The sequence below is a fragment of the Manis javanica genome, chromosome 9 (assembly GCF_040802235.1).
Source record: "Manis javanica isolate MJ-LG chromosome 9, MJ_LKY, whole genome shotgun sequence".
NCBI lineage: Eukaryota > Metazoa > Chordata > Mammalia > Pholidota > Manidae > Manis > Manis javanica.
The window spans coordinates 8,827,560-8,854,148 of NC_133164.1; the positions used below are offsets into that span (position 1 = coordinate 8,827,560).

The following is a 26,589-nucleotide window of genomic DNA, read 5'->3' on the forward strand; positions in this document are numbered from 1 at the left end:
TTGGTTGCCCATATATTATATAGCACCTAGACTGGTTTCAGCCACATAGTAGGGCCCTAATAAATCTATGTTGAATGTATGAATCAATTGATGAATGAATGAGTGAATGAACATTTATCTTGTTTTCTCTATTATAAAGTAGGTGTCTTTGAGTATGTCGTCCACTATGTCATTCACTTAAGTCCTCGTAATCCCTTACAACTGCATCTGAGTTTTAAAGTTAACAAAACAGTTTCACATGTCCCAACTTAATTGCTCTTCAAAACATTTTACAGGACACAGAACAGTTACAGTAACACTGTTTCACATAATCTAACTGAGGGTCTACAAAGCTGAAAAAGTCTTTTCAGGGGCAGACAAACACTTAGTGTGAGTACATCTGCCTCGTGAGGATGTCACAGGCTGTATGGCCATCTGACTCATTCTTGCCCCTGGAGAGGCGTGTGACCTCACCATCGGAAAGTAGCCGGCTGGATAAGGCTTAAAATGCTGAGATGAAGCACAATATGGGTAGCATGTGTGAGCCTGTCTACCAGACAGGAAATTGATGCCTGTTGACAGCTGTCCCAGGGAGCACACGAGTGAAGGATGGGAGGAACACTTGGGAGCAGAGCTGAACAATGCCTGCATGTGACACCCTGTCACACCCTTGTGCAGCCACAAGGCGTCAGGCCTCCTAATGTATCCAGGATCTCATTTGTCAATGATCCCTCTTAATTTCTCTCTTTATGTAGTAGAATCATCCAGAAGAATGCATCTACAATTGTGCATGAACTCCCCCACCTGGGTTTTGCTACTGCCTCTTTTATAATTACAATAAACTATACTCAAGAGTGTAAGTTGTGCAATTCTGTCTCATCGCTGGGACTATAATTCGATTGCAACAATTAACCATACCCAGACTTCCAGCAAATTAATCAAAGGAAACAGCATGAGAGACCTTTCCAGGCACAATATTCTCTGTATCTGCTTACATTTTTTTTTTACAGTTCTTTTAATCTCCTACTTTTTTTAAGTGTTTTTTTAAGTTTTAAAGTTAACTATTGTGCAATACAGACCTTGAGTAGATATCCAGAGAAAGAAATCCCTGCCAAGGATTTAATGTCCTTGTAAAGACTTTACGTATGACCTCAAATGTCTACTGTTTCATCCTTGGGACCATTCAAACCTTATATGGCTCATGAGTGTACTGTGCCAGACCATTTGGTACTATATACAAACATCCACATGGCATGAATATTTTGAGCAGCAAAGAGGCCAAAATTATTTAGAAACTTAAACAAGAAGCCAAAGAATCCTGACTTTCCTCCTTTCCTCCAAATAAAAGGCATCACATGAGAAATAAATATTTGTGGAGAACCAAAATCTCATCTATTGTAACCATTATATTCCAAATGAAAGGATGCCATAACTGAAGAATATGTTAGTCCATACCCAGGAGAGTCACTTGGCAGAAAGCAGAGTCTAGAAGAACAGCGTGGCTCGTCACCTGATTCTCCGGAAGACTAGTGAGCTCTGTCTGTCTAGTTAGCTGTGCAAAACCAGACGCAAAGTCTGCTGTGAAGGGGAGTCAGAAATGAAAGGTTGTGAGAGCAAACGTAAAATCCAGGGGCCAAATGAACTAGAACACAGCCAAGTTCACTTACTCAGAGAAGTAAGTGAAGGAGAGGGAAGAGCCGGAAGAAGCTAAATTCATAGCCACCACTCGGGTTTTGCTGCCACGCTGGAGCCTGTGACCTGCTGTCTCACACCCAGCTAGGGGCAGAGCCCAGATGACCTCCAGGGTCCCTCACTCCCCACACCAAAACCCCCCTCTTGCCTTCCTTGTGACAGGATGTCCTTTCACCTTCTAAAATACATAGGTCTAGGTGTACACACCCAGGACAAATAATGTGACCCTCAAAATACTAAACTGATGGCTAAACTGTCGTCATTTTACTACTTTGCAAACATGAATGACTTTTAATAAGACAGCCACTGTAGATCTTGTGCGTCTTCTCATATTCTGTCAGTAAGTAAGCGACTGTGCTCTGAGCACAGGAAGGAGGAAGAATACTGAGAGAGGAATGCTAAGCCACATGTCCGGTTCATGTAAGACGTGGATCTTGGTAACTTTAGTTACAATAAACTTGGTATTTAAGCAATGACACAATGGAGTGGGCCTTCAGCAGCTTAACCTGGCATTTCTATGACATCATTTTAGTGGTTTTATAATCCTACTTACAATGTATGTCCTTCTTCTAATGACCTCATAAGACAACGACAAGAACAAGAGCTCTGCTAAGAAGTTGCTTTTCCTGTCCCAAACCCATCACAACACGGGGTGCGGTAGTGGGGATGGGAGAGATGGCATCTTCCCCAAGCTGCCTCCCATCACTTTCGTATTCTTTATATGGCATCCAAAGTGAATTGGTTTCCCATGCTCTGCAAAAGTCATCTTACTCCCTTGCTAACTCAGTGTTTCTTTCCATGCTGTTCCCTCTGCCTGGAATGCACTTTTTTCTAAATCATTATCTGTCTAATGCTATTCATCCCTGCAGACTCAATTCTAGCTTCACTCACTTACAAAGCCATATTTGCATCCAAATTTATTTAGCAAATAACATCTTCAGACTCTCATGACACTCAATACCTTCTCCCATCACCATTTGTTACATTAATCACAAACACTCAGCCCAGGGGTCAGCAAACTTTTTCTATAGACGGCTAAGTAGTCACTGTTTTAGGGCCTATGTGCCAGACATGCTCTCTGGCAACCATCTGACTCTTGCCATTCTATGAAGAAAACAGTTATATGTAAAGAAGGGAGCATGGCTGTGTTCTAATAAAACTTTATTTATAAAAACAGAACGCAGGCCTCCTGGTCCTAGCTTTCTAATCCCTTGGTTTAGCAAAAAGATACACAGTAGGATGATCAATAAATATCAGATTGGATTAAATTTGATAAGCAACATCACTTATGAAAATATATATGGGTAGGCTATATGCTACAGTATGATTATATACTGAATCCATTCATTATGCAAATATAGCACAATGACTGACCCTATTAATTTCTAATAACATCTTACTTTTCCAAGAGGGGAATTACAGGCTGCTGGTCAGACCCAAACACTTAAACAAAATGATGACAGTCAACCTCACTGGTTTTCTGTAAAATCTGTCACATGTATGGTTCCATGAAGATTATGGCTGATAGCCAGACCAGATTGTTTCCCACTGAAAGTACCTACTTTATTTGTTTACAATGAATAAAATCAAGCAAACAACTGCTGGAGCTCCACACCGTGTCCTTATCCTTCACTATTTGTTTAGTGTTTTAATAAAAATAAATATATAATTGTAGTAACAAAACTGTCACGGTTGTCACACATCCCATTTTAAGCTCACTTAAAGAAATTGGGATTGAATTTATGCCCAATTTTCTATTTTTATTTCAAATAGACTTTGACAATGTTTGTTGCAGTCTTTACTAGGAAGTCTTTCTAGCCAAAGAATTTCACTGGTTTTCAATTTACTACATGAGGCTTATGCCAAATGTAATACAAATTGTCTATTTATTTGGATCAATTCCTACCTTTGACACAAAATGTTCTGTTGCCATCGATAAAACATTTAGGTGAGATCACTGACTGGAACACAAAAAATACTCGGTCTTGGGAGTGATACAGTTTCCTAGATTATCAGTTAGAAAAACCTCTGGTAAGTTAAACAAAACACTGTTTGTTATTTCCCACTGAAATATTTTCTACCGTCTTTTAGAGAGATATGCAGAATTATTCAGTTCAGCTACTGAGTTTCTTCTTCTCATATCTGTACCACTGAATATAAAAATGGCAAGAAGAAAGGCAAGGTAAAATGAAGAAAGGGAAACAAGGAACACAAATAATTACTTACTTATTTAAGTAAGGAACATAAATAATTCACCAGAAAGGGGAGTCCCTGAATAATCACCTCGCACAAGACCTTCTTTCCTATTTAATTGGCTCTTTCCAATTATTTTTGGCAGTTCTCCTTAATACGTGCAAATTATGCCTTTAGTGTAGTAAATACCACTTCTTCATATGAATGAGAGATTTACTATAGATTTCATCAGGATCTTCCTGTGAACCCCCGGTTCTGGGCACCTCTACCTCTGGCCTTCTCATGAGGATAGAAAATGCCCCAACACCCAGAAGTCCAGCAGATCGTGAGGATGCAGAGAAAGGATGCTAGAGGCACCCCAGGGACTCTTCCCTGGATTCCAATTTCTTGCCTCTGTTCTGTCTTTAATAAAATCATAATAAATAATGTTTACATTCCTAAGGTTTTGTGACATATAGGATGCACCTACAATTTAAGACATTCTAGTAAGTTTTTCTGAATACAAGAAAACAAATAGTAAGTAGGCTTTTCTCTTCCTAGATACCATTTTACTACTATGGGTCATTCCCCGATTAGAGAACATATGGAAGCCATACTAGTGGGTGCTGTTTTCAAAGTGTGCTCAAAGAGCCACGGACGGCTCTCTGGGGCTCTGCAAGCTGATTCCTCATCATTGAACGTCTATATTATGGCAAAGTACTGACATCTGTTTCTGGCATGATTTACCAATTTTCACTGATATTTTCCCAATTTAGTGCATCTCTAAAAGCAGGACGCTTGCTTCTGGATAAGGAAAGTAAAGAAGTTAATTTTACAGGGTCATTCCTTTATCTTCTTTGGCCGCGGTCCTTGACAACTATGTTTGAAATGCCGTAATTTAGCACATGACTATTCCAAGGCCCTTGAGCACTGGCAGATGAAAAGGATCAATCAACCTGGATACTCAGAACAGAGGAAATGTGAATCCCACTTGCTGTCTGCAAATACTCCTGGAAGAACACACAGAGCTCCCCGTCACTTGCAAACTGTGCATATCCCACTGCTGCTAACCTACAATAAGATTTTTAATTAGGCCACCAAGAATTATTAAAACATAATCAAAATCACAATAGGTGGTATGGTGCTTAATTTAAAATGTTTCGAGGTCTATCCTCTTAACAGATTTGTAAGTCCACAACACTGGACTGTTAACTACAGGCACTGCACTGTACGGCCGCTCTCTGGAACTCACTCATCTTGAACAGCATCACTTTATACACACTGAATAACAACTTCCGTTTCCCCCTGTCCCTAGCCTCTGGCGGCCACCATTCTATTTTTCTGTTTCTATAAATTTGACTATTTTTGATACTTCTCATCTTATTCATTCTTAACATACATACACACTAAAGTAAAGGGACACAAGGACGTTTTTGGAGGTAATGGGTATGTGTATTTCCTTGACTGTGGCGATGGCACCACAAGTATGTGCATATGTCCTATGTCCAAACTCATCAAATTGTATACATTAAATACATGCTATTTTTGTATATCACTTTTACTTCACTAAAGCTGTAATAAAATTTTAATAAAGATAAAAATCTCTCTATCAAAACGTTTAGAGGACTTCAAAAAATTTTTCAACTTTTTCTCTCTTCCAAATTAACATCTCAGCAAACATGAACTAAAAAATAAAGAAAAAGTTTCGGTTGTCAAAAAGTGACAGAGTATAAAACACAGGTTAAAAAAATACATGCATTATGGGAAACTCCTCTGATAAATAATAGCAAAAAAATTTAAAGATGTGCTTTGCCAGTAAAAGAGAGAGATAAATTATGGCTTAAACTGAAAAATCTCCAGATGGTGATAATCTGGCATGCTATTACTCTTTGAAAGTATGTTCCTAGCTAAGGGAATTGAACCAACTTGCTTAATTCATTAATTAAAACATACTAATTGATAAAAATGAGGACATCGTTTCTCTTTTTTAGAAGCTGCACTCTTAAATAATTAGCCTCCATTTATCATTCTTCCTCTACTTCTCACCTTCCCTTGTGGGGGTTATGTGTGTTTAAGAACTAAAAAACATATGCGATAACCTCTTAGAATGGGTCTGATTAAAGAAAACCAAAGGGCACAGAGGACAGCCAACAAAAGCACATGGGATTGCAGAACTAAACAATAAGATGACTTAGACACAAGGGTGAATGATCGAAGAAGGCAAACCCTGCAAACACAAGCCTCTGAATAATAATGCCTGCAGATAAATCACTTGTTTTGATGATTACAGAAGTCAATGAAAGGAGTTTGATAAATGCCAAGTTTATAACACTAAGAGCAAAATACACTGAGAAGAGCTGCCAGGTTATTTAAATTGTCCCAACTGGTGGGTAAAGGAGCCCCTGCTATGCTCCTGGTAGGGGGGAATATGGGTACAATTTTTCTAGAGAATATGAATAGTTTGGGCAATTTTTTTATTGAAAAGTTTTAATATATTCTTATTCATTTGGATCTATGCATTCCCCATCTAGGAGCTAACACTAAGGATTTGTACAAATCTCCTGCTGCAAGAATGTAAATTAGGATATTCAGAACTTGAATAAAGTAAGAGACAATTTAGATATCTATTAAAAGAGGATCTATTAAAATCTTTTGCTGTAACCCTATTGTGGAATATTACACAGCCTTATCAAAGATTTTGCCTAAGAATACTTATTTCAAAGACATATATTTATTACATGTTGCTCAGCACATTGGCATGTTAAAAGTACCAGTAAATCATCTAAAATGGCAGCTCTGCAGTTAGAGGGCCTGTGTGGAAAGTTTGTTAAAACTGGCACCCCTGGCACTTACTATGGAAGGTGGCAAGCCGTTCAAATTTCTTATTTATTTTTCTGCAAAAAGAAGAGTCATTATTCTTCTTCCTACCTCATTGTATTTTCAGGGGTATTAAAAAAGATAATACCTTCTATGGTCTCAGCATGTTACCTATTAAATAAGTGCACATAAACACTGTTGATAGAACCAATTCATCACCTGTTTTATATATACATACACACGTTTATATTCATTTTGATTGAAATAATGATACTCATAAGACATACACAGAGTTGTAAACCTCCACTATTTTTTTTTTTTTGCTTATCTCTTTGGGTTTAAACATGATTTGTATTGGGTTTGCTGTGGTTTACCTGTGTTCCTTGAATTTTATATGTGGAAGAGAGTATGAGTCAGGAATTCTGCTGCAATAACAAACAACCTGAATTTCTCCCCTGCCTAAAACAGCAGAGATGTATTTCTCACTCGTGTTACAGGTCGTCAGTGGGTCAGCAGGGGTTTCTGCTAATCACCCTCATTCAGAGACCCAGGCTACCAAATCAGCCACCAGGGCGAACGCTGCAAACCCCAGGCCGGGGGGAAAGACAGAGGGCAGATCTCGGCACTGCCCCTCAAGCTGACTCGGAAGTGACGCACATTACTTTTGCTACATTTTTGGCCCAAGCCAAGTGCATCGCAGGAGGAGAACCTCAATAATAATAAAAACATATTTTTAAGTCAACAAAAGTTTATAACTAACATGTAGCCTATCATAAGCCATTTCAAGTTTTTGATCAGAACACTGTTATGAGAAAAAAGTTGTCCCCCATGCCCAGCCCCCAGGACAGAAATCAAAATGAATAACAATATATCCCAACTGCCTATATGAGAGTCACGAAATATATGGATACTTAGAGGCAATAAGGAATAGGGATCAAGGAATCACAGAATTACTAGAGAATTTAAGAGCTTATCTGATGTATTTCCCCGCCTTCAAGACACAATGATCACACTGAGTCATCACCAGCCAGAGCAAGAATTCTAATTTAAATTCCAGTGGAAAAACGTCTCAGTGGGCCCTTGAAGAGAACGGCACGGAGGAATGGCAGTACAGCCCACTGGGGGAATTTTCTTTTCTCGGCCCGAGCTGGTGGGCTGCTGAGGCACTCTGGCTCAAGGACTGACGGGCCTTGTAATGGCTCTCCTCACACAGGTGACCACAGCTGCCGCTGTCCTTCATAAACCACAAAACTAATCCCTTAGAAGTTTTCATATTGGCCGTTTGCTTTAAAACACCCAGTGCCAGTGAGGTTGCAGATGGACGGCAGTCTTAGACCACTGGTCCGAGCACCAGACTGTCTCTCATGCACCCCTGGTCTTTAGTCTCAAAATTTTTACGTTTTGTTACAGTTCTCTGGGAAACCACTTCACTCACCAATACCTCCACTTCCCTCTGAGGAAACTAAAGACTCTTATTATTTATCTATAAAGCACTTCAAAAGGCTTATATGAATTATAAAAAATTTAAAATACTGTAATCCTATATGTATATACAACACCTTTTTAATGAAATAAACTTTATGTATATTTGATTGCTTAAAAACGGTAGCTAAATACATTTGTGAATCTCTGGACAGCTAAGAGACAAATATGTGATTGCCAGAGTTCATTAGAGACTGATATATAAAGTTCACAGTAGTTTCCTGCACTAGCACTAATTTAAAAATTGAGACAAATGACAAAGCCTTGGTAAATATATATATATATTTTTTAAGAGTGATTTTTCTATGGTTGAGAGATATTTTATATGCGTTTCTGATTATGTAATTTGTTATTTTTCACAATGAATGAGTGAATATGTAACAGTAGTCTGAGGAATACTAAATCCTAATCTTTTTAAATTTTAGTCTTTAAAAGCATGAAAGGCTTACTCCAGCACTATAAAGACAATGTATTAATGCAGTTTCAACAGTGGTCCCTGTTTGAGGTTACTGGTGAAAGATGGGGCAAGTCAGAAATCTTTCTGAAATAAGAATTTTCTCCTGTTCATATCCTATCCTATGCAAAATCATTAGGGATAAAAGAGTATAGGAGAATACCTATGATACAAATAATCCTGGAGACTTGGGAGTTGTCTACATAAAGAACTCTATAAAAAACACAGATGATAACAAATAATGGCAAAGATGTGACGAAGTTGGAACCTTCCTACTGCTAGTTGGAATATCAAGTGTGGCCACTTTAGAGAGTTTTGCAATATCTCAAAGTCAAACATTGAGTCACCATATAACCCAGCAGCTCCCCTAATAGGTATATACCTAAGAAAATTAAGACACACATCCACACAAAGATTTATATGTGAATGTTCACAGAACATGATTCATAATGGCCAGAAAGTACAAACTTCCCAAATGGCCACCAACAGATGAACGGATAAATAGATGAGGTATGGCATTATCCAAATGAGTATTATCCAGCCATAAAAAAGAGTGAGGTGCATGCCACAAGGTTATTTATAACCTGGAAAACATTACACTAATTGAAGAAGGCTAGAAGCAGAAAGACCACATATTTTATGATCCCATGTATATGAGGTATCCTGATACATAGACCCATAGGGACAGGAAATAGATTAAGTTCTCTAAGGGTTGAGGGTAAAGGGGTACAGGTGGTAAGGGGTACAGGTGGCAAAAGTGTTCTGGAATGAGATAGTGGGTGATGGTTGGGTCAGTCTGTGAATATATTAAAATCCACTTAGTTGTACATTTTAAAAGGGTGAATTGTATGGTATTTGTGTTATATCTCAGTAAGAAAATCATTTTTCAAAACTGGAACAGCAACATGAAATTAGATTTCCAATCAAAGATTCAAGTAAAAGGAAGTGTTTCTCCTCTCTCTCTTTCATGAACAAATATTATAATAACTTCAATTACCAGTTCCTCTGAAAGCATATTTCATATTAACTTCACCGTTTTCGTGTGAGAGGTGAAATTGAATTTCTTATTCTGATAAGAAAGAAAGAATGGCACCAGCTCTCCTCTGGATGAATTCTCCTTCTCCGCCAGTTTGCACCGTTCTGGTACCAGGAGCCCACTGGAGGCTCCCTGCCTCTAAAACAAGAGAAGCTCATTCCGAGCTATCTGTTTACATTCTGCTTTTTCAGAAGCCAACAATCTCCTCAACACAATGTTACTGAGTTTCAGAAATGTCAGTGAACAATTAGATGGTCTCATTCAGAAAGCTTTAAGCAAATATCCAAACTCTATTTTTTTACTGTAACATCGAACTGAACTGAAATTGAAACAGACCTTAAAGTTAAACTGACAGAGAGAGAGAGAGAGAGAGAGAGAGAGAGCGTGTGTGTGTGTGTGTGTGTGTGTGTGTGTGTGTGTGAGAGGGAGACAGGGAGAGAGGAGACTGCATATTCCCATGTACTTCCACTCATGGCAGTTGGGTGTATTATTAGTTCCGAGAAGACTCAAGTCCCTCCTCGTGTAGGGATCTCAGCGGTCTGTTACGTAAGATGCATGCGAACTGCGTACATTTGACCCAGAGGGTTAGGACACAGCGGTGAGGCCCGTGAGCCCTCACTTACCCCTTCCAGAGCAGGGCAGAGCACCCCTGCCTTGGCACTTCCTGAAGCTCTCCTCGGCCGACAGCGGGCAGGAACGTGGGTGCTCACACTTCTTTCCATACCAGCCTGCTCTGCAGTCGCATCTTCCACAATTACATTGCCCATGACCTTCACAATGAGCGTAGTAAAAAAATATGAGAAAATATATGATGAAGTCAGAATTCGTTTTCTTCTCAACAGCGAATGTCACAAATGAGTCAGAATCTTAATAACACCATGTAAAACATTGAGGCAAAGGCATATTTTTCTCAGGCTCTTGAATACCTGATGTAAACCGATCTACCATGAACAGTATAGAAAAGCAACAACTCCAGATAAAAAACAGGGTCATGGGGCCCTCATTGTGACTCTATAGAAACCCAGCTGCCTGTGATCATATTGTCTGCTGGGGCCCAAATGGAGTATTTGATGGATTTGGCAAGTCATTTACGTGGAGGACAGCCATAGGAAAGGGAAGACAATTTGGTTTAGAAACAGGATCTCTGTTGGAATCTCTTCTGGAATCCCCCACACTGAATTTTCATTACTTTTTTACTAACTACATACTACATGGTTAACCAGAAACACTCAGTCTGAAACCAGCAACTTGTGTGGAGTTCACGTTCCTTGAAGATGCATTTAGCATACACTACAGAGGTCAGGAAAGATTAAATTTATTTATACATGGATACAAAGCCTGTAAAGAACTGAGCCGAGTAGTGGTATGGTAGAGTAAAAACATCCTACGGTATCAATCCAATAAATGGGTTCAAGTTCTGAGCCCGCTGTTTACAGAGCAGGGCGGGTCAAAGGTCAATCTCTTTGCAACTTAGTTTCTTCATTCTTAAACAGGATAATAATATATTATCAGGAAGCACATAATACATGCTTAAAATACTATATAAAATTGAGCTATTGTTATTTTTATTCATTGAGCCCACTTAAGTCACCAAGTAGAAATAAAAAGGAAAACAAGATGACTTAGCTGAACTTTCCCTGACCCCTAATGAACAATCAGATACACAGTATTACGGATGCAAAATAAAGTGGATTTCTGATTGCTGTAAAAATGCCTGAGGAATATTAAAGGAAGTGGAATTACACTTTATAAGTAAGTCCAGCACAATGCTAATGAATGAACGTACACACTATTTTGTCTTTGGCATCTGATATTAATATATATCATACAACATGGAAATTGGCCTTCAGTGAAGATTGGCCTGTTTTATCTATATTCCATGAGTTTGAGGACAGATGTCTATATTTTGAGTTTGAAGAATTGGATGATAGCACCTTCTATTAACCTGGATCTTCATGGAATAACTCATTAAATCATAGGTAAAAGTAGAGTGAGATATTAAGGAATCCAAATCTCCCACTTACTACTAACTTCAATTCAACACGGTTTTATTAAGCACCTGCAATGTAACAGTCTTAACAGTAAACCATTATCATTAACACTGCTTCACAGCTCAGCATTTTAAAGGAAAAGAAACTTAGAATTGCTAATATATGCAATATGTGATCAAATGTGACATGTAATAAAAATATGATATGTGAATATGATCATTTAGACCTTCAAATATAAGAATTTTTATTAGAGTAGTTTAACTTATTAGCTATATTTATATTAGTTACATTTTCAGAGGTTTTTGGATTCTGTGGCTTTTTGCCATTTATCCCAGCTGAGGAGGTTCCTTCCCTTTTTCCCACCCTCAAAATTTAGAGCAAAATTTGCAAATAGAGCTGCATTGAAAATGCACAGATAAATAGCAACTTTAAAACAGATTTCAACATTTGAAGTACAGGTAATTCTGCTGTCTTACAGGAGTTAGTGGCTTTGAAATTCATGGAGACAAGTGGTTTCATCTCAAGGACAGTGAGATCTGCCACAAGCATACTGGACAGAGTACAGAACATACTGTCTTTGTGGAAGATAAGTTGATACTTCAACAATAACAGATGAGAAGGGGGAAAAGCTTTCCTCCTGGGAATTTAAATAGCCTGTCAAAGAAGAAATCATCCAGGAGGCAAGGATGCCAGGCAATCCCAAGTGGCCTGGGGGCGCCCCCTGCTGCAGTTGCCAGAGGTCACAGGCGGCAGCACAGCCAGTGGGAGGGCCCCGGATGGAGCAGGAATCCAGGCAGAGGGAGGCCCCTGGCTGAGGGGCAGAGTGTGCTCAGATGCTGCAGCTGAAACATAGGCTTAGGAGCAGAGAGCACTTTCTGTTTGAGGTTCATTCACATGTCAACATTCAAAAAATGTGTGCTGGAATAAAACAAATCCATGAAAATGATCAGAAGCATTTTAAGAGATTTTTTAGAGAGAAAATCTGGCCCAATTAATATCAAAAGAAGTCAGATGAATTGTGGATGCCTTAACAATTTTTGAAAAAAGGAATGCAAGTTGCTCTAGATCTAAAAGTCAAAATCTCTGAAAGGCTTTTTTAACTTTATGCCCCATGTTCACTTTCCGGTTTCCTATCATACTATTTCCTCACTCCCTTCTTAGTCTCTTTGCTTTCCAGCAGTAATGTTCTGCTGTTACTGTAGCTTTGTTTCTCTATCCCTTTGCTGTTTCTATGCTCTAGTACAATCAGAGGAGGAAACGAAGCCAAGTACCAACTCATCGTCCGCCACTTGACAGCATGTTCTGTGCTCTGTCCAGTATGCTGTGGCTCATCTAATGGTCCTTGAGATGAAACCACCTGTCTCCAAGAATTTCAAAGCCATTCACTCCAAAAAAACAGCGAATTAACTGTACTTTAACTGTTAAAGTCTGTTTCAAAGTTGCTGTTTATCTAAGGTCTCTTACTTCCTGTGCATTTAATGCAGCATCAGGAACATTCCCAAGGACGACTCCTACAAATTTATGCTTTACCTCCAGGCAGCACCAACTCCAAGCAAAGTTGGGAAGAACACATGCAATGTGTCTGCACTTTCACCATGTGCGTGCTGGTACCAAAGTTCCTGTGCTTTCTGCCTCAGCCTCAGCCTTCACCCATCAAAGCACTCTCAACAACCCACTGCAGCTGACATCTCACACACCGGGGTGGACTGATAACACAGGTCACTGTTGCCACTAGCTTTAGGACAAGGCTTTGCCTCTAAATAGAAAAGTATCGAAGTGAGGGAACATTATCTAGTTCACAGCAGCCACTCCTTCCCCTCAGTCATCCACTTAGAAGTCTCCTACACTTGGCCATCGGCACTCAACATCATTTGGAGAAGTTCACACTGAAGAAAGAAGGGTTTTTAAGATATGGGTGATCTTGTAAATCATCCACAATGAATGAACTTCTGAGAGTCAGTGAATACATGGCAACCAGTTTAGATGATGAAAGTGGCACACAAGATGTTTGCTGAAGGTTTCACTGTTTTGGGAAAGTAGAGTGTCTAAATCAAATGTCCCCATGAAAAGCACAGAAGAAGAAAATGTAAAAATAATAGAGAAAGGTTTGAATAATTCTACTATAATAGATGAAAAATAGTATTGACAGAGATTGACAAGTTAAAACAGAAATTTAACTGTTACTTTCACAGAAATGAGAATTATATCCTACATCCTTCAATAACTAACTCAAAGTTATGTGCTTCCAAGATATATTTCAGAATGTTATGGATCCCCCTTTAAATGGTACTGTACCTTTTCTATAAAATCCTTAGTTATTTCATTGGTGGAGTTAGGAAATCACGTAACAATGCAAGGTATTGATACCGGGTTCTGAAACAGGCACTAAGTCTTTTGGAGAAGACAGGAAACCATACAATGAAATTGAAATTTCTCTCTGGAGTTACTAGTTTTTCAACTTCGGCATAAAAGTTATGCCAAAAAGGGAGAAAAGCAATCATTTTATAGGGATAAAATGACTAAGATGAAAATGCTTGGTTTTGTTATACAAAGAGTTTAGAAATGACAAGATCTATTTAGCATGAAAATTTTTTGACTGCTGTAACATATTATATCATGGGTTTTTGTAAATAAGTAGTGAAAGAGCCATAAAAGGAGGAATTAGGAGCTCTGTGCCTTCCCTCTGCATATGTCACTAGCTCACCTTTCTGAGTCTCACCTCACTTCATCTTTAAAGAGAGGGAACTAAAAATATTTGATTTTCCGCACTGATCTGAACCTTACTGCTTCCTTGCACATGTGTCGCATCTATGTACATGTGTATCAGGCCTCCCAGGTGTTATTTCCCTGCTTCTAACAAGTATTCCTGTAAAGTGTGCAGGCAGAGGATCAACAAAATAGAGATGAAAGGTGCAGAATGTTTATCCCTGATAGAAAACATGAGAATACACATTAGAGAATTCCTTTCAAAAGACCAATGAGCATGCATTACACACACACACACACACACACACACAACAACATGGTATTTAGTGCTGGTGTGTAAATGGGATCACAATCCTGTCTGTACCACAGGGCAGGGCACCATGCCCACGCCGGGCAGGTAGGGACCCTGAAGGCTCTCTCGGGCCGTTACAGGAGAGGCTGTTGACACCAAGACTTATTCTTCCTTTGGAGCCATTGCACTCACTGCCTTGAGTTAAGCTGTCTCAGAGACAGCAGACCCAGACAGGTCGCATTCGCTCCGGACAAACAGCCTTCTGCTGCAGAGGATATTTCTTTCCCTTCAAATGATCAAAAATGCTCCTGAATTATAATTGGATGTTTACAAAGTAATATGAAAATCATCAATAGGAAAAGTTGGGGAGAGTACATTAGATCTAACTAGCACTTATTTTAAAAAATCCATGCAATATATTGATTTCCCTTTCAAGACAATGCAAACTGAATATACTTAATCATTTCCTTCAGTTTCTTTCCTTAATGCCTTGAAAATCCACAACGACACATTTCCTCATATGATACAGTTCTGTCAAATGATTCCATTTTCCAAACTGATGGAATTTAAAGCCAGGGCTAACCTTACATTTTCATCATTTTGATATGAAGGAAAAACTGAAAGAGAGTTCAAGGTCACACTGCAGCATATTTTTCCAATTATGGGATTTGTGGAAATAGACCAGAGTGGGAAGCAGCCATTGGGAATAAAGGAGTTCTTTCAGAATCAGGAAGTAAATTCAGTGGAGAAGCTCATACGACTCAACTAACAAATAGCAGTTGGTACTTTCAGAATGGCTGGTCAGGTCCTGGTCATTCTTGTCACACTGCAATGCTATCGATAGTATCATCTTTGAGTGTGTGTGTGTGTGTGTGTGTGTGTGTGTGTGTATGAATTCATGCCCATAAACACACACACACACCATGTGGATGGTGAACAACAGACAGGAATGAAAGAGGAAATAGATACAACTGATTAATTTAGCCAGGAGCCTGTTTTAAAATATTTGTATCTTCTGTACCCATGATGTAATAGACACAAAATATTTACATTTAAGTGCATTGTTAAATACAAGAATGGGTAGAATGGGAATGAATGAATAAGATAAAAAGTCATTGAGAGAGCCAATGTAAATTAACCCATTTAGGAGATTTCCCTTAGGCTTAAATAAGCATGACACCCTCAGAATGGCAAGAATGGGAGCTAAAAATAAAGCTGCATTTCATCTGAGCCTTATTACATTCCAGCCCAGCATGAACCACTAGAGAAAACTGACACAGTTGGGCTCCATAACGCAAAGGCATCAACCCACTCAATAATCAACTGTACGTACCCTTCCTATGGCACAAGTTAGGCTGGCAATTAGGAAAACTGTGAAGACTAATAATTCCCTATACATAATATTTAGAAATTTATAGATCTAGCTAAGAATGAAGAAACACTCCAGAGATTGATACCTACCCCACATCATAATTATGTTCTGAGAAGCTTAGTTTTATAAGAATTTTGAGCACCCAGAGGACAGATCTTCCTTACAAAAATAAAGTAAAATTGAAGAATTTAATTTGCATCACCTGGAAATTAAATTACATGAGTACTTAGGCCGTATGTGTTTTCAGATGACACTCAGTGGCAGTGTGAACTTTGTCAAGTTACTTCATTTCTCTGCACCTGTTTGCTCTCCTGTTAAAATGTAGATAATAATGTCTCCCTCTCTGGGTGTGAACACAAACGGGATGAGATGTGAAAAACAACTTAGAAGGAGTGAGGTCTCTGCTAGTAAGTTTCTTCTTTCCTAAATTCCTCATTTTAAGTGTGGATGGCTGTGGGGCACTGGCTACATGAAGTTCACCTCCACAAATGGATAAAAAATAAATCACAATTAGACTAATGTTCTCTGATTCAAACACAGCCTCTTACCTTCTCCCTTCCCCCAGCCTACCCGTCTACATCCAAAGAATGGAGAGCGCATATAAAGGGATAAGCACGCTCTGCTAAGTTCCTGCCATGAGAAACCCCACCAACCGCACAGCAAGGAACCACCTGATTGCTTCACTTGCTCTGCAGTCTCGGGGGACACGGAAGAGTAGAGAGCAGGGCAGAAGGGAAGGAGGAGGTGAGGTGGACAATTCAGATTCCAATGGGGGGCTCCTAATGACCTTCACCTACCCGATCTGCAGTAGTGCCTCAAAGCCTAAGTTACAGGCAAGAGGGACTGGGAGCTTATACAACTGAAGGGTCAACTGCGTGCCACTGCCCACCTCCACCCCACAGTCCTGGCCCCTCCTGTGACACAGATCAGCACACATGACCCTGAATTATCCCTATTATGGAGGCGTTTTGCATTTTTTCAACCCCACTCCAAAATCAGGATGAAGATCTTAACAAAGAAGAATATACCTATTTTTTTTAAAGCATTCTATCAGAAAGTCATAAACATCATTTTTATATATAGCCGAATGACTATCTTTTATTTTCTTATTTTAAATTGTATTAATTCATACTTTGCCTCACAATCTTAAAATGCCATTAATAAATGGCATTCCCTGAACCCCAGATTCATTTTCATTGCCAACTCCATGCTGGTGACTAACTGCTCATGTTCAGCCCTGATTCTTTAGACTCACCTATTCAACAGTCTGAAAAAAAATAGCAACTCTGGGTTGTCACTGGTCCTTTTTGTTCAATATGTGTGGAAATGAATTTCACAACGTCCCTCTATATTCCCCATTTCGGTAAATGGCACCCACAAGGACCCAGACAACCAGACGAGAGACCTGCGACTGTGGCACTCCGCTCCTGAAACAGTCGCTAGCGCCCCTGCCGCCAGGACAGAGCCTGTGCTGCAGTGAAATACTACCTCCAGCTCTTGTTTCTCACTAACTTGACCTTCGGCTGTTTATACATTCCAGTAATAACTAATCTGATTCCAGTCCCCTGCAAAGATCACGTGCCTCTATTCCTTCTGCCCGAGATGCAGTCCTCATCCGTTCACCTGCAAGTCTGCCTTTAGGGCACACCTGTGTGTGCTGCTGACCTGAGAGCAGCGTGCAGTGCAGGAGCCACCCGCCACCACACCCACAGCCCATCACCCGAATCAAAATGTCAAACAAGCCCACACCTCCCTGTTCCTCCCCTCCTCATTTTACCCATGAGAAAAACACAGCACAGGCCTACTGTACACTTTGCTTACTCATTCGTCTGTTGCCTGTCCAGGCACACTGGGATGTAATTCCATGACAGGAGGGATTTCATCTGTTTCATTCATTGCTGTGTCCCCAGTATTGTGGCCAGATAAGTAACAAATTCATGAATATACTCACCTCCCATACCATGGTTTATTAAAATTTTATGTTTGTGTGGCAGTTTTCTTTGCTAAGTAGTACATTTCTTGGGTACAATGCACGATTTTTAAAATATTTTTATGCCCTTATCAAATATCTCTCACAGTGCCTCTAGCATAGTTGGTGCTCAATAAACGTTTGTTATATTAAATTGAAGTTTAAACAAACATTTGAGGAAAGAAAGAATCTAAATTTCTTCCATTCCTAGACTTCATTAACACTTCCATTCTACCTCTTAGCAAGTTATGGAATTTTCCCAAGCCTCAGTTTCCCCAATTATAAAATGAAAATAAATATATTCCCTACCTCATAGATTTTTATGAAGAGTAAAGTCTGGAACAATCTGGAAAGTGCTTAGCACAGTGTCTGGCATACAGAGTCACTCAATAATTGTCAACTGTTTTATTACCACTGTATTGACAATGATAACAAAGAACACAAATATCTAATAATACAAAACTCTGAAAAGGGCATCCCCTCAACAGAATGGTGTTCACAAAGCATTCAAGAAATTCTCCAGAGTATGAAGGATAATTAGGAAAGGGAAGTCCTTGTGCAGAGAAGCTGTGGCAGCTGCTCCCCTCAGCTGGGCCAGAGAACTCTTTACAATATGAGATTAAGTAGGGCAGCCCTTCCATCTCCCTTTGCTGGCAAACTCCCAGGAGACCAGTGGAGTTTCCGATCTGTCTGCAAAGACCAATCCAGCAGTAAGCTTAAAAAGATGAAAATGCATATGTCTCTGCTTTATGGATTGTCAACTACAGCTGCACTGAAAATCCATCATTCTGTTTTTGCTAAATGACACATTCTCAGATCAATCTAACTGCTTTCTTTTTTCCTTTGCACCATTAGAAATTCAGGCAGGGTATTTCTTCCTTTGCACTTAGGTTGCAAGCTCTGTGAAGCCAAAGATCATGTTTACCTCCGTCATACCTGGAGCCAGTAGCCCAGATGCCATAGTATCTGCTCCATAAATATTTATGGAATACAATTTCTAATCCACTAATTGATATTGAATCCTAGACTAATTCACAGAATCATTTTAGTATATACATTAAACCAAGAATTAACGTACTAAGATGCCATGAGAACCATATTATCCAGAGTTGAGTACACATCAGTAATGGTGCCTATCGTGCACGTTGTCATCTGGTCTGCTAGTTGGGGATTGTCAGGGTTGAGTGATAGGTATCTGGAGGCAATGGTTCTCCTGGGTGAGGAGTTAGACTGATTTTAAGGAGTGAGACTTCCATCTCTTGTGTAAATTCTCTGAAGGTCTTCCAAGTTCCTGGTAGGAGTGCAGTGAATATCAGATGCTTTTGAATGCACCTCCAGTTCTTTTACAGTTTCTGAGAGAATCAGAATGAATCCTGAAAAGACGAAATTGAATATTTTCATTTAAAAGTAGGAATCAGGAAAGTGTGTACCTGAACAGAAGTCATCGGAGTATCTGTCATAGACAGCTCGACAGTCCCTCTCGTCACACTCACAGGTGTCCCCATGAATGTCTCCCCAGTCTCCAGTGGGGTCGACGTCGTGGCAGGAACACTCACCGCACACACAAGTCCCTAGAAGGGGGAGAAAGGATTTTCTTTTATATGGTTCTAGTGAAGAAAAATCATGAAAGAAAGCACCTTACAAATTACTTTTTAAACTGTTGCTTATTTTTATTTGGAAAATACACATGTTCAGAAAAAAAATTCTACAAAGGTAGAACATCATGTAAAGTAGAGCTTCTTTAATAAACAAAACTTATTATCTAAGTCTCTGATTATGTGAGATTGTGGGATGTATCGTTAGCACTATAGTGGTTTCTCTCGAAAACAGTAAAACATGATTAACATAAGATATAATCCTTTTGCTTCAGGAAGTTTACTATCTATTTGACAAAAAAAAAAGAAGCTAGTGAAAGAAAGTGACCAAGCAATACAAGTATGATTTTAATGTTTTGTAAACTAGGAGAAAACTCTTATAAGAGGTTGAAGAAGGGGAAATCAATGTGGGCTGATGTAATTAGGGTAGATGATGCAGAGCGCAGGAGAAATGTTCTAGGACTGGTTGTTAGGTAGAACGATTCAAGGAAAGTCAAGAAAGCAAGAAGCAAAGAAGGATCTTGGGAGTTCTGTGTCACTGGAACAGAAAGTGAATGTTAAGGAAGACGCAGAATAACATTTGCTAGAGCGGATGAGCTCAGGTTTAGAGGATGCTGGGGAACAAGTAGAAACTATAACTTTGGTCATTTGGAGATTTGCATAGGATAAGTGTTCAGTTGTAGATCATATTTACTTTGTGTGGATTATCAATAATCATCTGGAGGGCAAACGGCTAATCATTTGGGGGAAAAGTAAAGTTAAACCCCCTTCTGATGTCTTACAACAAAGTAGACTCCAGTTAGACACAGGATTTAAGAATATAAAACCATTAAATATAAAATAAATCCTTTCTATTCAAAATCCCTAAAACAAATAACTGAAAGGAAAAAGAAATATTTACCTACAAAAAAAGTCTAAAACTTTGGTTGGGAGCAAAACACTAAAGACTAAAAAAGCTGGAGCAGATAGTCATACATGTGTGTGTGTACATACACATATATATATATGTATGTACACACACACACAAGACAAAAAGCCATTTCACAAATATAAACAATATTTAAAGGACATTTAAAGGACAAATATGCTTAAAGCAAAATAGATACAGTCAAAGAACAGCAATGGGAACTTTTGTAAAGAAGTAACAATGATTAATAAAAATGAAACATATTTACCAGTCAAACTACTATTGCTAAGGGACAAGGGTGGGAAAAACTAAAACAACACTGAGTCACAATTATCTGGGATGTCATATTGGCAGAGGTGAAAATGTGGCAAGAATATTCCTTTCTCTATGCATAAACAAGTATTTTCAAGGATTTGTTAGAAGTGTTTAAAACTGATTTGACATCAAGAGCGCACACTATCATACCTTAGCCATACTAATACATCTTTAAAATTCATGTTTAAAGTCAGTTTGAATTTCATATGGCTATTTGATACACACTTTCTTCTATATTTTCTGTGTTCACTATCACATTTTTTATTATTGCATATAAAAGTTAAATGACTTCTATCAATTCTGTATGGCAACCAAGCTTTCAATTTACTCATAATTAAGACAAGAGAGTTTTTTTTAATGCTCTCTGGATAATTAGATGCTCATGATGGAGACAGTTTTGTTAGTCAAGAGACATGTAACAGAAGTATATATAAGAATTGCCTTTTAGCTGTACTGTGCTATTTCTGGACAGCCGCCAAAGAAATTACAGTCCGTATGTTAACTATTTGTTCAGTGAAGCTTATCTTTCTGCTTCCCACTCAATAAAAAATAAGAAAGAGAAGATTGTTCAGATAGTAAATGTTGATTTCATCAAAGTCAAACACTATAAAAGGCGACTTCCTCCCACCCTGAAGGAAATGCAGAGAAGAAAGTGTTAGCAATGAAGAGCTTTGTTTTCCTCCCAATTGTGTAGTGACGTGTATGAATGACACACGTGTATGAATGACACACCTCTGCTACTGCAGATTCTGCCGTCTGGAGACGTGCATCTCCTCTTGCTCTCCCAGGGGGTGATATCGCACTGGAATTCACATTTATCTCCATGCCAACCAGCCTCGCAGTAACAGTTTCCACAGTAACACTTTCCATGGCCTTTACCCAAAACGAATTTTACACAGTGAGGGAAAAAGCAACTTTAAAACGCAAAATTAACTTTCTCTTTGTGATCATTTTTGCCTTTGGAAATAATATACCCGCTCCACAGTCCTTGCTTAAAATAACCAAATTATATAGTTTGCCCCCAAAACATCATAGTTGTGCCTATACCTTCATAATTATACACATAAAGCAAGCTATCCTCTAAGTTATCTTAGCCAGGTAGCTGATTAAAATGAAAGAATTTTCAAGGAATGACCCAAAAGACTGTGGGAGTCTATTACCTTGCAAACTCAAATGTATGCATCAAACTCAGATGTATGCAAGCATTCACTCTAAGGGAATCTCTTGAATTAGTTATTAAAGTATTTCATTTGAAATCAACTATTAAGGAACCAATAGTGCATATTCACTTGGATGCACATTATAAATGATGCAACCATTTCATAAACCAGAGAAAATATTTCATCTTTCCACTCAACTGTGTCCTACAAGCTGTTGTGTTCCACCATGCAGAAAAAGGTTTTCAGCTAAATCAGTGTTTAGTGCTCATTTAGACCAATAAACCATTATGGATCTTTGGTCTCACAATCAAATCCCTCTCCTATTTGTCAAGGGGACACAGATGATAAATAAGGGCATGCCATTGTTTTGTGTCCAGAGCCACGACACCCCTTCAGCTCCCACCGCTTGTGAAATCAGTACGTGGCTCATTTGTACTTACGTCCAAGCAGCCTGCAATGAACTGTTCCCCCTTCCCTTCCTGCATCTTTAGCTAGCAAATTCCCGAAAGATGGCCGGCCATTCTAGCTACCTCAAAAGCACACCCTCCCCTTCTGCAGGTGCCACCCAACCGCAAATGTCTGTATGTTCTTATTCTTGTACATATGATGAAAACCAGGGTCATGCTGGGTTTTGTTTTATGGTCTTTTCTTTCTGTTTTGTAGGAATGTACGTTTTACCAGAGTCCATGGCTAATGGTTTTGTTCTTCCCCCTTCCTTCTCCCACAGCCACAATCCCAGAGGGCCCACAGGAAATCGTGAGGCTATTTTTCTTTTTAAACACTATGGCATTTCTGGCCAATGGTAATGGCATCTGTAGGGCCTGTGAAACTCAACATAAAAAGGTGGAAATACAATAGAATATTCTGGCCTTCTATCCTATTCTTGTCCATGAGATGAGACTTCCTTCAAGCAGTCATTCATCAGAGGGACAAAGAGAGTAGCGCAACTGCTGAAGACAACAGCGCGCTGTAATGAGATACAGAGTGAGAGGCAGCAACCCAATCACATAATGCCATGTTTTCTGCCTAAATGTGCTGTTTCAGAGTGCCCACACAAGACCTCTCCCCCACCTAAGAGACAGTGATCATCCCTACAACAAATTTTAATTTTAATTTGTTATCAAATGATTTCATGAATAATAAAATATAAAAGCTGTATAGTTTATTTATGAACTTAAAAATATCCCTACATGCACACACAAACAAAATATCACACTCAAACAAAATATCACACTCCAGCACTGTATCACAAGCCTCGGGAATGTGAGGATTACCCTAGATAAAAGCAAGACAACTGTGTCCTGAAACCTTTTCCTAGGAGTCAGGGTATTTTTTTAAGACTTAATTAACTTCTTTAGCTAGAATTGATTTCCTCTGAAGTTTCAGGAAACTTCAAGAATTTATTTCCTCTGCAATTTCAAGAAATTAATGCTAGTTGCTATCTAGGTAAAGATCACCATGATAGTAACAAATGATCATAAATCTACATTCTCCACACCCAAATTGTCTATTTTTTTAAATTCAGTATTGAATTAGGGTTGAGTATTGAAACATTGATTCAGTATTAAGTCGAGAGAGAGGTGAGTAGGGAAGAAAAATCATGTAACACTCTACTGGCATGCAGATATGGAAAATTAAGCACATATCCTCACAACCCAAATGAAAATATTATACCAAGATATTAGATAATTAAAATATAAGCCTCAGGACAGTACACATTCCAGACAATAAACAACATACTTTGCTTTGTGTGAACTGATGGAGCAAGAGTATCTCCTTTTGGATTGCTTCCCTTTTGGGCGACAGAATCACTTCTCAACAGACTGGTTCCATATGAATGACTCATAGGAAGACATACAATCCTGGTCAATGTCACCCCCTTTCCCCAGGACGTTTCCTGGGGTTCTAGTGTCTGCGGGCAGAGGCTTTGCACCAAGAAATTGCTTAAGCCTCAAACAAGTGGAAATAATAGGTGGAAAGGGTGAGAATTAAACATCTCCTATTGTGTGTTTCAAGTTAAATGTCTCTATTTACACATGCAAACAGACTTTGCTTTGGGAAGTGTGCATAGGATACACTGACCCAGTGTCCTTCCTCTCTTTTGATCTCCGTTAATTGGAAATGAAACATCAGGAGGACAAATACATAATATTTGTGGGTGGATTTATCTAATTGTTCTAATCATTTTGGACTGAGCCCTTCAGCAGAATTGTCTGAGCAGCATCTAGCTTAGGTCACTGGCTTGAAAAATGAAGGTTTTTGTGTTTGTTTTATCCTGGTGGATTGTACAGCAAGGGAACCATAGGCAAAGTACCAAGCAGAAGAAGAGGGTATCGGGACGGCCCAGGAGCTGAAACGACAACTTGTTTTTGTGACAAAGGGACAGCTCGTCTATGGTGGTGACACTTTCTCTATGGCCCTCTGGTTCCTCCTGGCCCCATTTACCCCTGATATTTCCAAGGAAAATACTCTTCTGAAATTACCCATTCCATGTGCAAGATACGGTTCCATGAATTAGAATCTTGTCAGAGATTAACAAAATAAGCAATTGTTTACCAACAGAAATATGAGGCCATTTCTCAGGGTAAAACATTTAAAACAGCTGAGAAAAGTTTACCGAGACTTAGGGGATTCTGGCCGCTCTCCACTTCCCTCCCCTGGGCCAGCCACCGCTGCAAACAGAGACTGGGAGAGGCTTGCCCATAGGTAAGGGGGTGACATGGGCTCTCATCGTGGAGCTCCAAACTCCAGGGCACTGGGGCACTTCTCCACGGTGAACAGTCAAGAGCACAGTCTCTGGTGTCAGCCAGACATGAGTCTAAATTCCACTATAAATGCTGGAATGACCTGGGTAGGCTGTCTAATGCCCACAAAGTACTTACAGCAATGCTTGGCACCAGTAAGCCTGGCACATGCTAGAGCTGGTGCAACAGGAAAATGGACTGGGGAATGGTGGCACATAAGGGCCATGATAAATGTTATCCAAGTATGTGGTGGGAAGGATGGATTCTAGGCTAATAATTCTATTGGCCTTTAATGTCCCCAGTTGGACACAGACCATTTAAAGGCAATGGTTTCGAAAGGGAAAGAGAATGAAAGTAGAACATGCAATTGAGAGATTGAGGAAAAAGGGACGAATAAAAGTGACAAAGGTGAGAGAGAAGATGGAGTCCAACTAGGACAACTTCAGAACTAGTCCAACTAGAACTAACTTCAGCCAACTTCAGCTGTCTATTGCCATGACAACCTGGCTCTCCACCAGGAACAATCTGATTTTGCATCTAAGAAGTACCAGTTACTCTGAATGTTTTGGTCTACCTCTCTTCATGTGAAGTGTTTTCCAAACACAGGTTTAGATTAAATTAATGAACAGTGTAGAAATTTTATGGAGGGATAAAAGTGCAATGAAACAAGTAAAAAAACAATCAAGTACTTATATTAATTTCTGCAGTTAGTATACATACCTCCACATATCTCTTCCGTTTCATCATCTATGCATTCTCTATCATCACACTCACAAAATTTACCATAAACAAGTCCATTTCCATCTGAATTATCACACTTACACCTGCCACAGTGACATGTACCTGCACCATCAAAACAAAGCAAAAATTATTTGTTAAATGCATATAATAATGGATATGATAATGAGTTTTTAACCTATTGCTTTCAAGGATATAGACAATTTAAAGCAGTTTAATATTCTAATCATGTATCACTGTGGGTATGATGAGCTAGATAACAGAATTCTGTCTCGAGATTATTTTAAGTACAGCAATTATTTTTCATACCACATAGCCACTATGATTGACCTCTAATAATTCCATGAATGTAAATTTGATCTCCCCAAGTACACAGCTACCTTATCCATGTCCATCCATCCAAAGCATGAATGAGTATCTTCCAATTACACCTGAATTTGAAGTGAAGTAAGGCAGAAAATCCTAAGCTTTATAAGGGAACTAACCTTGCTTATCTTCCTCACCAGTATTTACTTAAAGCTTTGCACAATATTTGAGCATACTATTTATATAATAAATATTTGTGGAATTCATTAGCAAATGCATAAATTAAAATCTTAGGTGTCCCTAATAATTTCATCTCCACAGTGTTAGACTGATAAATATGTCCTATGACAATGGATCAGAGTGGGTTTTCTTAAGCATAGAGTCCTGGGGCCTCGCCAGAACCCCAGGGCAGCTCACAGTGACCACAGAGGCCCGGCAGTCATCTGGCCTCTCACACGCCATACACTTGGCCAAGTGTGAGGACTGGGCTGCAACCCCCAGGAGTGATTTCACTGACAGCACAACAGCATTCTAATGATATTGAGAGGTCCACTTGAGGAACTTCTTTTTTAATATGTACTTTCAATTTTTAATTGATCATTACAGTGATCAACATGTATGTACTTGGGACTTTACCGTTCACCAGATGCTATTCTAGATTCTGGAAGTGCAACAGCGATCAAGTCAGCCACCATCTCCCACTTAGAGTTTTATATGAGTAAAAGCCAATGTGATAAAATAGATGGAGGAATGCAAAGTGTTGCAGAAGCACACAGAGAGGATTTAACTGGGACCTGGGGGTCAGAGATAGAGTCCCTGGGAAAGTAGCCCCTAAGCTGAGAGCTGTAGGCCAAGCAGAAGT

At 39.2% G+C, this 26,589-nt stretch overlaps 1 protein-coding gene across 1 annotated transcript in view; it reads right to left on the minus strand.

The window, feature by feature from the left end:
- Positions 1–26,589, minus strand: part of ITGBL1 (integrin subunit beta like 1) — a 186,694-nt gene that overhangs the window by 77,340 nt on the left and 82,765 nt on the right. Inside the window, exons 4-7 of the mRNA XM_017676074.3 lie at positions 25,404–25,526; positions 21,512–21,652; positions 19,393–19,533; positions 10,256–10,402 (exon numbers count right to left, since the gene is read on the minus strand). Coding sequence (XP_017531563.2) covers positions 10,256–10,402; positions 19,393–19,533; positions 21,512–21,652; positions 25,404–25,526 — 552 coding nt within the window. The remainder of the gene's footprint in view (positions 1–10,255; positions 10,403–19,392; positions 19,534–21,511; positions 21,653–25,403; positions 25,527–26,589) is intronic.